Genomic DNA, 12,646 nt, shown 5'->3' with positions numbered 1-12,646 from the left:
GTTGTTTTGACATTGTAGTCTTGTTAAAGGGGAACTGCACTATTTTTGGAATTTTGCCTATAATTCTGAACCATTATGTAAGACAGGAACACATATGTTTTTCTTTTTTTGTTCATTCTAAATAGTAAATAAATGCGATCAAAAGTCGTTCTCGCCATTCCGGCGTCTAAATTGGATGCCAAAGTTGACCAACTCGTGGGAATACGTCCTCATCCTTCTACTATCCAGGTGAGAGGCACGATTTATGATCTGGAATAAACTTCCACGAGCAATTGACCACTAAATGGTAACACCCGAATTAGTTTTTTAACTTGTTTAAGTTGGGGTCCACATAAATCAATTCATGGTCAATTGATTTACTGAACTAGTCGATCATGTCAAAATAGGCACAAAAGTCTGTGATCACGGTGCCGCTATTAACAGTTAGTATGCATTAGCGCAGGGTGTCAAATGTATGGCCCGCGGGCCTGAACAGGTTTTATTTGGCCCGCGGGCCTGAACAGGTTTTATTTGGCCCGCGTGATAAGTTTGCCAAGTATTAAAATTAGCTGCTTTTTTTTTTTAACAAAAGAAACTGCTGTTCTAAATGTATCCACTGCATGTCACAATAGCAATTCTGTTAGGCAAGTAAACGGTTTAAACCGGGGCCAAGCAAGAGGTACACAGTAAAGGGTGACTGTGGCTCCTCCTCCTCGACCCACATGAAATTTAAAACCTGCCGTTTTATGTCTTCTGCTTCGAACACATCGTCATTTGGCACCCTCGTTGCCCCAAAATGTCTCTGTCAAACACGAGAAAAGTGAACTTAACACTTTTGAATAGTTTTTACCTCCGTTTCTTACGGTTTGTTGAGTTAGCAGTGGATTGATACGTGGACATGACAAAGGAGGTATTTGATACCTAGAAGAGTTTACATGTCGTGTTTTTTGTTCGATCCCAGAAAGACTGTGACCTAAAGTTTAATCCTGGCTTTGTAGATACACTGAGACCAAGTCTAAGCTCATTGTGTTTTTTGAAAATGCACCAATTTCCTCAGAATTTTCAACAAACTTGAAGTGTTTTGTCCAGAGGATTATTTGTGATTTGTACGTTTTCAGAATGTGCTTGTTCTAATTTTGGCCAAAGTAAAACAAAGAAAACAACCTGTAGTTGTCTTTATTTTTAAGTTATCATGCATACTTGGTTAAAAATCATGTCACGAAATGGAAATGGAGTATGGTTGGTGGTTTTTGGATATTATTTATTGGGTTTTATGGCCGGAATAGAGGACCGCCCATTGGCTCCGTTTTTAGCGGACTTTTATCTACGTTTATTTACGAGTTAAAGGCCTAATGAAACCCACTACTACCGACCACACAGTCTGATAGTTTATATATCAATGATGAAATCTTAACATTGCAACACATGCCAATACGGCCGGGTTAACTTATAAAGTGCAATTTTAAATTTCCCGGGAAATATCCGGCTGAAAACGTCTCGGTATGATGACGTTTGCGCGTGACGTCACGGATTGAACGGAAGTATTGGGACACCATTGTGTCCCAATACAAAAAGCTCTGTTTTCATCGAAAAATTCCACAGTATTCTGGACATCTGTGTTGGTGAATCTTTTGCAATTTGTTTAATGAACAATGGAGACTGCAAAGAAGAAAGCTTTAGGTGGGATCGGTGTATTAGCGGCGGACTACAGCAACACAACCAGGAGGACTTTGAGTGGAATAGCAGACGCGCTATCCGACGCTAACCGCCGACCGCACCGATGATCGGGTGAAGTCCTTCGTCACGCCGTCAATCGCTGGAACGCAGGTGAGCACGGGTCGTGATGAGCAGATGAGGGCTGGCGTAGGTGGAGAGCTAAGTTAGCTTCAATGGCGTCGTTAGCAACAGCATTGCTAGGCTTCGCCAGGCTGGACAGCATTAACTGTGTGGTTACAGGTCCAGGGTTTGGTTACGTGTCTCCTGATAGTAGAAGTAATAATAATATTGTTGATCTTCTGTCTATCCTTCCAGTCAGGGGCATGTTTCTTCTGTTTCTATCCGTAGTTAAGCACGACGCTATCACATTAGCTCCGAAGCTAAAGTGCTTCACCGATGTGTTGTCGTGGAGATAAAAGTCACTGTGAATGTCCATTTCGCGTTCTCGACTCTCATTTTCAAGAGGATATAGTATCCGAGGTGGTTTAAAATATAAATCCGTGATCCACAATAGAAAAAGGAGAATGTGTGGAATCCAATGAGCTCTTGTACCTAAGTTACGGTCAGAGCGAAAAAAGATACACCCTGGCGTCCTGCACTGCACTCTAATCCTTCACTCTCACTTCCCTCATCCACGAATCTTTCATCCTCGCTCAAATTAATGGGGTAATCGTCGCTTTCTCGGTCCAAATCGCTCTCGCTGCTGGTGTAAACAATGTGCAGATGTGAGGAGTTCTTCAACCTGTGACGTCACGCTACTTCCGGTACAGGCAAGGCTTTTTTATCAGCGACCAAAAATTGCGAACTTTATTGTCGATGTTCTCTACTAAATCCTTTCAGCAAAAATATGGCAATATCGCGAAATGATCAAGTATGAAACATAGACTGGACCTGCTATTCCCGTTTAAATAAGAACATTTCATTTCAGTAGGCCTTTAAAGTGTATTAGAAAAAAAACATCCGCCGTCATGTATTTCATAATGATTAGGCAAAATTCCAAAAAGAGTACCGTTCCCCTTTAACAAGACTATCTATGCAATACATGTCGTACTCAAATATAGTCCTTCTTGTTTATTTTTTTTACATTTTATTTTTACATAAGGAGTAAAAAGTCAAGTAATAAGAGTCCAAAAGCAAAATGAGGGCTGTAAAGGTGCAATGATAAACATTTTTATGAAGTAGTGTACACGGTAGAAAGAGAAGCTACCAAGTAGGGACCCTCTTAAACATCAAGATAGCGTCTGATGATGAGTGGATATCACACAATGTCGTTCCAAGGGCCCGGCAGCTACCATGAGTGATGAAGCCCTTGCAGTAGAGGCCTCAGAAGGGCGGGGGAATGTTCATGTCCCCGTATTGCGGCGTTTGAGGCCACATCGCCCATTCCTGTACCGAGCCCCTGTATATGTTTCTGGCTATTTTTGTGTGTTTCCAAGTCTGATTTTCAAGGCTGCAGTGATTAAGGCTCTGCTGTGTCACTGGAACGGAGGAAATGTGTCAGAGTGACAGAATGAAAAGAGAGAGAGAGAGAGAGAGAGAGAGAAGTGAGAAGGAGGATGATTCACTCTGTGCGTCAGACGAGGGACTGACTGGAAGTCTGGCAGCAGAGGGGGACATCTTTAGCCTCTCCACGCACGCACGCACGCACACACACACACACACACACACACACACACACACACACACACACACACACACACACACACACACACACACACACACACACACACACACACATTTTGTTTACCATTCTTTAGATGCCTCCTATTGTCTAACTCGACGTCAATCCATCTTCTTTTTGCTTTGAATGAACTCCTAATAAAATGAAAAACTGAACAAGTCAAAGTCTGTCATTTCTATCATTGGACATTTCTTCCCTCTGTTCTTTGTCGTTCCTATCGCCAACTTATGAGGGTTCACTAGGGACATTATTCAGAATTACCTCTCACATACACTACTGAAATGCTCTCACAAACAACTGAAATGTTTTTCTCTCACACACAGTACTGAAACACTTTCATACACACTACTGAAACACTCTTATGCACACTACTGAAATGTTCTCACATAAACAACTGAAATGTTTTTCTCTCACACACTACTGAAACACTCTCATACACACTACTGAAACGCTCTTATACACACTACTGAAACGCTCTTATACACTACTGAATTGCTCTCACATAAACAACTGATTCTGTTTTTCTGTCATATACTACTGAAACGCTCTTATACACACTACTGAAATGCTCTCACATAAACAACTGAAATGTTTTTCTCTCACACACAGTACTGAAACACTTTCATACACACTACTGAAACACTCTTATACACACTACTGAAATGTTCTCACATAAACAACTGAAATGTTTTTCTCTCACACACACTACTGAAACACTCTCATACACACTACTGAAACGCTCTTATACACACTACTGAAACGCTCTTATACACACTACTGAAACGCTCTTATACAGACTACTGAATTGCTCTCACATAAACAACTGATTTTGTTTTTCTGTCATACACTACTGAAACACTCTTATACACACTACTGAAATGCTGTCACATAAACAACTGAAATGTTTTTCTCTCACACACTACTGAAACACCCTCATACACACTACTGAAACGCTCTTATACACACTACTGAAATGCTCTCACATAAACAACTGAAATGTTTTTCTCTCACACACTACTGAAACACTCGTATACACACTACTGAAATGCTCTCACTTACACAACTGAAATGTTTTTCTCTCATACATACTACTGAAATACTCGTATACACACTACTGAAATGCTCTCACTTACACAACTGAAATGTTTTTCTCTCATTCATACTACTGAAATACTCTTATACACACTACTGAAATGCTCTCACATAAACAACTAAAATGTTCTACTCTTATACACACTACTGAAATGCTCTCACATAAACAACTGAAATGTTCCTCTCTCACACACAGTACTGAAACACTTTCATACATACTACTGAAACACTCTTATACACACTACTGAAACACTCTTGTACACACTACTGAAATGTTCTCACATAAACAACTGAAATGGACGGCGTGGCGAAGTTGGTAGCGTGGCTGTGCCAGCAATCGGAGTGTTGCTGGTTACTGGGGTTCAATTCCCACCTTCTACCTTCCTAGTCACGTCCGTTGTGTCCTTGGGCAAGACACTTCACCCTTTGCCTCTGATGGCTCCTGGTTAGCGCCTTGCATGGCAGCTCCCGCCATCAGTGTGTGAATGTGTGTGTGAATGGGTAAATGTGGAAATACTGTCAAAGCGCTTTGAGTACCTTGAAGGTAGAAAAGCGCTATACAAGTACAACCCATTTATCATTTATCATAAACAACTGAAATGTTTTTCTCTCACACACACACTACTGAAACACTCTCATACACACTACTGAAACGCTCTTATACACACTACTGAAATGCTCTCACATAAACAACTGAAATGTTTTTCTCTCACACACTACTGAAACACTCGTATACACACTACTGAAATGCTCTCACTTACACAACTGAAATGTTTTTCTCTCATACATACTACTGAAATACTCTTATACACACTACTGAAATGCTCTCACATAAACAACTAAAATGTTCTACTCTTATACAAACTACTGAAATGCTCTCACATAAACAACTGAAATGTTCTTCTCTCACACACAGTACTGAAACACTTTCATACACACTACTGAAACACTCTTATACACACTACTGAAACACTCTTATACACACTACTGAAATGTTCTCACATAAACAACTGAAATGTTTTTCTCTCACACACACACTACTGAAACACTCTCATACACACTACTGAAATGCTCTCACTTACACAACTGAAATGTTTTTCTCTCATACATACTACTGAAATACTCTTATACACACTACTGAAATGCTCTCACATAAACAACTAAAATGTTCTACTCTTATACACACTACTGAAATGCTCTCACGAAACAACTGAAATGTTCTTCTCTCACACACACTACTGAAACACTTTCATACACACTACTGAAACTCTTATACACACTACTGAAATGCCATCCACCCATCCATTTTCTACCGCTTATTCCCTTCGGGGTTGCGGGGGGCGCTGGAGCCTATCTCAGCTACAATCGGGCGGAAGGCGGGGTACACCCTGGACAAGTCGCCACCTCATCGCAGGGCCAACACAGATAGACAGACAACATTCACACTCACATTCACACACTAGGGCCAATTTAGTGTTGCCAATCAACCTATCCCCAGGTGCATGTCTTTGGAGGTGGGAGGAAGCCGGAGTACCCGGAGGGAACCCACGCAGTCACGGGGAGAACATGCAAACTCCACACAGAAAGATCCCGAGGCCGGGATTGAACTCACGACTACTCAGGACCTTCGTATTGTGAGGCAGATGCACTAACCCCACTGCCACCGTGCTGCCACTACTGAAATGCTCTCACATAAACAACTAAAATGTTCTACTCTTATACACACTACTGAAATGCTCTCACGAAACAACTAAAATGTTCTTCTCTCACACACACTACTGAAACACTTTCATACACACTACTGAAACACTTTCATACACACTACTGAAACACTTTCATACACACTACTGAAACACTCTTATACACTACTGAAATGCTATTAACAACTGAAATGTTTTTCTCTCTCACACACACACTACTGAAACACTCTCATAACACTACTGATATTTTTTTTTCTCTTACGCACACACACCTGGAATTTTTTTTCACTAGTATGTGTAAAAAGACTTCACTTTGTGTGTGAGAGCTTTTCACTCGTGCGTGGGAGAGAAAACAATTTCAGTTATATGTGTGAAAGGATTTCACTTGTATGTATGTGTGAAAGCTTTTCACTAGTGTATGTAAGGGGATTTGCCTTCCGGTTCCGGTCACCAATAGTGGCCGCCCCTTTTCAGCCAAGTTATTTTTTTATTTTTTTTGTGAACAAAATGTCTGCCTCTTCCTCATCATCACTTCGTTGTCCTCCTTTCTGAAATGATAGCCCGATACAAATCAACTTATCCTTCTCTCGCCCTGATACACTTCACTGTCCGACTTCACTTGTCACCTCCATTGATCAGCTCCGCTCTTACAGGTTTTGCATACAATGTGACTTGCAGTTGCTTGTAATAACCTGGAGTGGGTGTGTGTGCTTGTGGATAAGTGTGTGTACGTGTGTGCACAAGAGGGCAAGCTCGACTTGCTTAAATATTGATTTGTCCCCTGTGCATTTGTCCCATTCTCTTCAGGATTCTGTCCACTGTGGGCTCGGATTTTGACCTGCGGACCCTGAGAGCCGTTCGAGTCTTGAGGCCCCTCAAACTGGTGTCCGGTATTCCTAGTAAGTTTTAAAGGAGACCAATTCTACAAAACCAACTTTTTCTACCTGTTGGTACATGTTTTTGTTAATTTTGGATCTACATAAGTCCTGAAAATTTGAAATCCAACCGTAGAGTCATTGCAGGGATATTTATAAAACAGTCTTGTCTTCCTTCATATTTTCTGTAAACGAGCAGTAGAACAGTAGAGATTTGTAATCCGAGGTTTTAGAATTCCTTATTTTCCTATATCGCTTGTTGTGGGCTCGTACACGCTGGGGTTGTACGGTATACCGGTATTAGTATAGTACCGCAATACTAATTAATCATATTCGATACTATACAGCCTCTGAAAAGTACAGGTCCGCCATACCCAAATTTGTGGTATCATCCAAAACTAATGTAAAGTATCAAACAATAGAAGAATAAGTGTTTATTACATTTTAACAGAAGTGTAGATAGAACATGTTAAAAGACAAAGCAGATATTAACAGTAAATTAACAAGTAAATTAATAATTCATTTTCTACCACTTGTCCTTAATAATTTTGACAAAATAATGGAATGTAAAATGACACAATATGTTACTGCATATGTCAGCAGACTAAATGTGTTTGCTTACTTACTACTAAAAGACAAGTTGTCTTGTATGTTCACTATTTTATTTTGTAAGGACAAACTTGCAATAAGAAACATATGTTTAATGTACCGTAAGATTTTTTGTTAAAATAAAGCCAATAATGGAATGTTTTGTGGTCCCCTTTATTTACAAAAGTACCGGAAAGTATCAAAATCATTTTGGTATCATTACCGGTACCAAAATATCGGTATCGGGACAACACTAGTACACGCACATGCACTGCTGTTGCCATTTCTAATACAAAGTAGCATATAGTTCTAATTTATATCTGTCAGTAAATTTGATATAGAGGCGCTAAAATCTACAACATGGATGACGGGGATAAGACACAGTCAAAGTGGAGGCACGCAAATATGACCGCCCACAAAATGGCTCTTCCTGAAGAGATGGTCAGAAAGCAGTTCAAAGATGATCTGTAAAACATAATCTTTTATTTATTTATTTTTTTTCTTTTTTTTTTTTATTGACATCCAGCATCAGACATTCCTATCCATTACATCATATTCACATAAATCATATATCTATTGTCTGCCCTAAATGTCAAAATATTATTGTTTGTATCCCATCCACCCCCCGCCCCCCAAAAAAGAAAGAAACAACAAAAAAAACAAAGTAGTATCTACAAATACATCGATTAAATAAACAGACAACAAAAAAAGGAAATAATAATACATTCATAATAATAATAATAATCAGAAATAAAATAAAATATACACATATATATATATATATATATATATATATATATATATATATATATATATATATATATATATATATATATATATATATATATATATATATATATATATATGTATATATATACACACACACACAAACATAATCTATGCAACATTTTGACCAAATTACCACCATTACATGTTATGTAGACCACAAGGAAGTGTTTTAAATGTAGAACAAAATCATTGTATGATCCCTTTAAATGTATTTAAAAAAATGTTTATGACCCAAAATTGCTCAACAAAAAGTGCAAGTTGCTTCAGAGGTTTAAAAACAGCTCAGACAAGCATGTTGAGTCAGGGTTTGATGCCGCTTTGGTGTTATTCTGCATAATGCTCCGAACAAAAGTGGTTCTCCAGCACACACTCATCTCTTTTTTTTTTTTTCCCAATGTGATAGTGGCAGCTGTGCTCCAGCAGCACTGCACAGTTATTATTACCATTAGATCTGTATTACAGACTTCCAACAAGCAAATCAGGATGTACTAATCATGACATCTTTCTAATTTATTTCGGGGGATTTAACGATAACATCTCACGGAACGATATATTCACGGTATAAAGGCCACGGTACGGTGTAATTGTGGCATTATCCAAAAAAATTAAGGAAGTCTTTGTAAAAAAATAAAATAAATGCCATTATTTGTAAAATAAGGTGTCAGGAATGTAATTGAACGCCAACATAATGCTCAAATGTTCTAATCAGATTGTGACCTTTTTTAACTGATCTTTAAATTGCTAAAATATTACTCGATTGAAAGATGTCTTTAAAATTTACGCTCAGATAGACACAATTACTTTTACATTTTAAACACGGTATAAGGCGCTTAACAGTATTATGTATCAGACAAACAACAAGGGGGTGAAGATCAGCTTTATATTTAATAACAAAATCATAACAACAACGACAAACTAAACTGTCCTAATTTTCAGCCGACACACAGACACACTGTCACTAGCCCGGTGGTGCACTCACAGTTTGAAATTACAAACCTCCTTAATTTTGAAAGCCAGGTCCCTACAATGATTAGGAATTTAAAAAAAAAAAATTTACCTTGTGGAGGCATTGTCGATAACGCTGTGGATATTTCCTCAATGTTGTAAACCACACATCGCTTGTCCATTGCTTTCTTTTGAATCATTTTGACCGAGCAAAACCAAGCAAATGTTGTAAAAAAGGCTAAAAATCGGACACAAATTAACTGAAAAATGCCCACTTCCACAGAGCTTAAAATATTTTGTGGCGTACCTCAGGGATCAATACTCGTTCAATCTCTATATAAATGACATTTGTAAAGTTACAAAGGACTTAAAGTTAGTATTATTTGCAGATGATACAACTGCATTTTGTTCAGGAGAGAACACACAGAAGCTAATACAAATAATTACAGAAGAAATTAACAAATTTAAAAGATGGTTTGACAAAAACAAACTATCTTTGAATCTCAGCAAAAATAAACAATGCTATTTGGTAGCAGTAAAAGAGAAAGTCAAACACAAATACAAATAGATGGATTAAATATTGAAAGTGTAAAAGAAAACACATTTTTGGATATAATAATAGATGATAAAATGAATTGGAAATCTCATGTAAAAAAAAAAAATACAACATAAAGTAGCAAGAAACACGTCAATAATGAATATAGCTAAACATGTTGTAGACCAAAAATCACTTCATATTCTTTACTGCTCACTAGGGCTGCAACAACTAATTGATTAAATCGATTAAAATCGATTATTAAAAAAGTTGCCGATTAATTTAGTAATGGATTCGTTGGATCTATGCTATGCGCAGAGTTTTTTTTTTGTTTTTTTTTAATTAAAAAACTTTTTTTTTAATTTTTTTTAATAAACCTTTATTTATAAACTGCAACATTTACAAACAGCTGAGAAACAATAATCAAAATAAGTATGGTGCCAGTATGCTGTTTTTTTTCCCAATAAAATACTGGATAGGATAGAAATGTAGTTTGTCTCTTTTACCCGATTATTAATCGATTAATCGAAGTAATAATCAATAGATGATCGATTATCAAATTAATCGTTAGTTGCAGCCCTACTGCTCACTAGTGTTACCATATCTGAGTTATTGTGTTGAAATATGGGGAAACAACTACAATTCATTCACTAACTGTGTTACAAAAAAGATCAATTAGAATAATACATAATGTTGGATATAGAGAACATACAAACCCTTCTTTTATTAAGTCACAATTATTGAAATTCAACAATTTGGTGTATTTGCAAACAGCTAAAATGATGTACAAAGCAAACTATAACCTGCTACCCAAGAATGTACAACAATTCTTCTCAACAAAAGAGGAGAAATATAACCTTAGAGGAAAACCGAATTTAAAGCATTTGTGTGCACGTACAACACTTTAAAACCTTTAGCATATCTGTATGTGGAATTAAATTATGGCATGGATTAACCAAATAAATCAAACAAAGCACCAATATGATTCAGACTGTTCAAACTACAAGTTTTCACAAAGTACACAGAACAATAATTGTAATGAACATATTGAACCCTTTTTTTGTTTTGTTATTGTTTTATTGAGACAAAGATTATTTATGTATTTAATATTTGTTTGCTTACTATGGTATTTATTTATTATTTATTTGTTCACTGTTCTGTTAGAGAGAACAAGGAAATTGGATACAATTGCTATGGTATGAAAAGGGGTAGGATTAAATAAGCTCTGCTTCCTTCCACTCCTTTTCGGACATGCTGTAATGAAACAACTGGAAATGTGTGATGCATCACATTGTATCGTGTGCATGTTCGAAATAAACTGAAACTGAACTGAATAATGAATGTGCTGCCTGGCACCAAATGGCTGCACCGTGAGGCACACGATGGGTGGATGAAACGTTTGTACACTTTGTCTTTTATCCGATAACTCAAATAATCGGACAAACTTATCGATAGATATGCGATTACTAAAATAATCAGTAGCTGCAACCTTTTATATATGAATATACATGTATAATTGTCACTTTTTATTCAGACTGTGGTTTGTCATTTTATAGTTTGGTACAATGAGGAGGTTTGTGAATTGAGGTTCCACTGTATTTAGTCACTGTCTTTTATATGGGTACGAAAATATACCGTACATTAACAATGTTTCCACTGTGCCCTCCAGGTCTACAGGTAGTGCTCAAATCCATCATGAAGGCGATGATTCCCCTGCTGCAAATTGGGCTCCTGCTTTTCTTCGCCATCCTCATGTTTGCCATTATCGGCTTGGAGTTCTACATGGGAAAATTCCACACCACCTGTTTCGACAATCACACAGGTATAGATTGACGAGCTCGAACATTGAACATTGACATCACCCTCATGTTGAGTCTTTAAAAACGTTGTGAGGTATTTTACGGCTTCTGCCCAAATCCAGGGGAGATCCGAGAAGAGTTCCCATGTGGGACAGAACTTCCAGCACGGTTGTGTCCAGAGGGTACCATGTGTCGACAGTACTGGCTGGGTCCAAACTACGGCATCACCCAGTTCGACAACATCCTTTTTGCTATCCTCACCGTCTTCCAGTGTATCACCATGGAGGGCTGGACTGAGCTGCTGTACTATGTAAGTACTGGTGTGTCACACACCTGCAAATGCACACTTATTGTATAATAAAATTAGTCGCAATAAAACTCTAAAATTCTATTTGAATGCTACTTTATGCTGGTCTGTGTTTAGCTCACATCTCCAAATTGGGCCTCCTTGCTGTGTGCTGTTGCAAAATTTAGGAAGGTTTTTAACTCAGAGCAAACACAACACACCCCTGCTATGCTGGTGTAGAAACAAAACACACCCCCTGAAGTGGAGAGAAAAACAGCGCCCATTAATTATACATTTTATAATGTACGTTTTATATATACAGTCGTGGTCAAAAGTTTACATACACTTGTAAAGAACATAATGTCATGGCTGTCTTGAGTTTTCAATAATTTCTACAACTCTTATTTTTTGGTGATAGAGTGATTGGAGCACATACTTGTTGGTCACAAAAAACATTCATGAAGTTTGGTTCTTTTATGAATTTATTATGGGTCTACTGAAAATGTGACCAAATCTGCTGGGTCAAAAGTATACATACAGCAATGTTAATATTTGGTTACATGTCCCTTGGCAAGTTTCACTGCAAAAAGGCGCTTTTGGTAGCCATCCACAAGCTTCTGGTTGAATGTTTGACCACTCCTCTTGACAAAGTTGGTGCAGT

At 37.8% G+C, this 12,646-nt stretch overlaps 1 protein-coding gene across 15 annotated transcripts in view; it reads left to right on the top strand.

Annotated features, from left to right (window-relative positions):
- cacna1aa (calcium channel, voltage-dependent, P/Q type, alpha 1A subunit, a) overlaps positions 1-12,646 on the top strand; it is a 212,350-nt gene that overhangs the window by 21,452 nt on the left and 178,252 nt on the right. For all 15 annotated transcript variants that reach the window (XM_062036805.1, XM_062036806.1, XM_062036798.1 and 12 more), the window contains exons 3-5: positions 6,976-7,067; positions 11,570-11,722; positions 11,822-12,009. In XM_062036805.1, coding sequence (XP_061892789.1) covers positions 6,976-7,067; positions 11,570-11,722; positions 11,822-12,009 — 433 coding nt within the window. The remainder of the gene's footprint in view (positions 1-6,975; positions 7,068-11,569; positions 11,723-11,821; positions 12,010-12,646) is intronic.

This window comes from Entelurus aequoreus, linkage group LG25, assembly GCF_033978785.1.
Source record: "Entelurus aequoreus isolate RoL-2023_Sb linkage group LG25, RoL_Eaeq_v1.1, whole genome shotgun sequence".
NCBI lineage: Eukaryota > Metazoa > Chordata > Actinopteri > Syngnathiformes > Syngnathidae > Entelurus > Entelurus aequoreus.
This window is presented reverse-complemented; position numbering and strand designations above follow the sequence as displayed.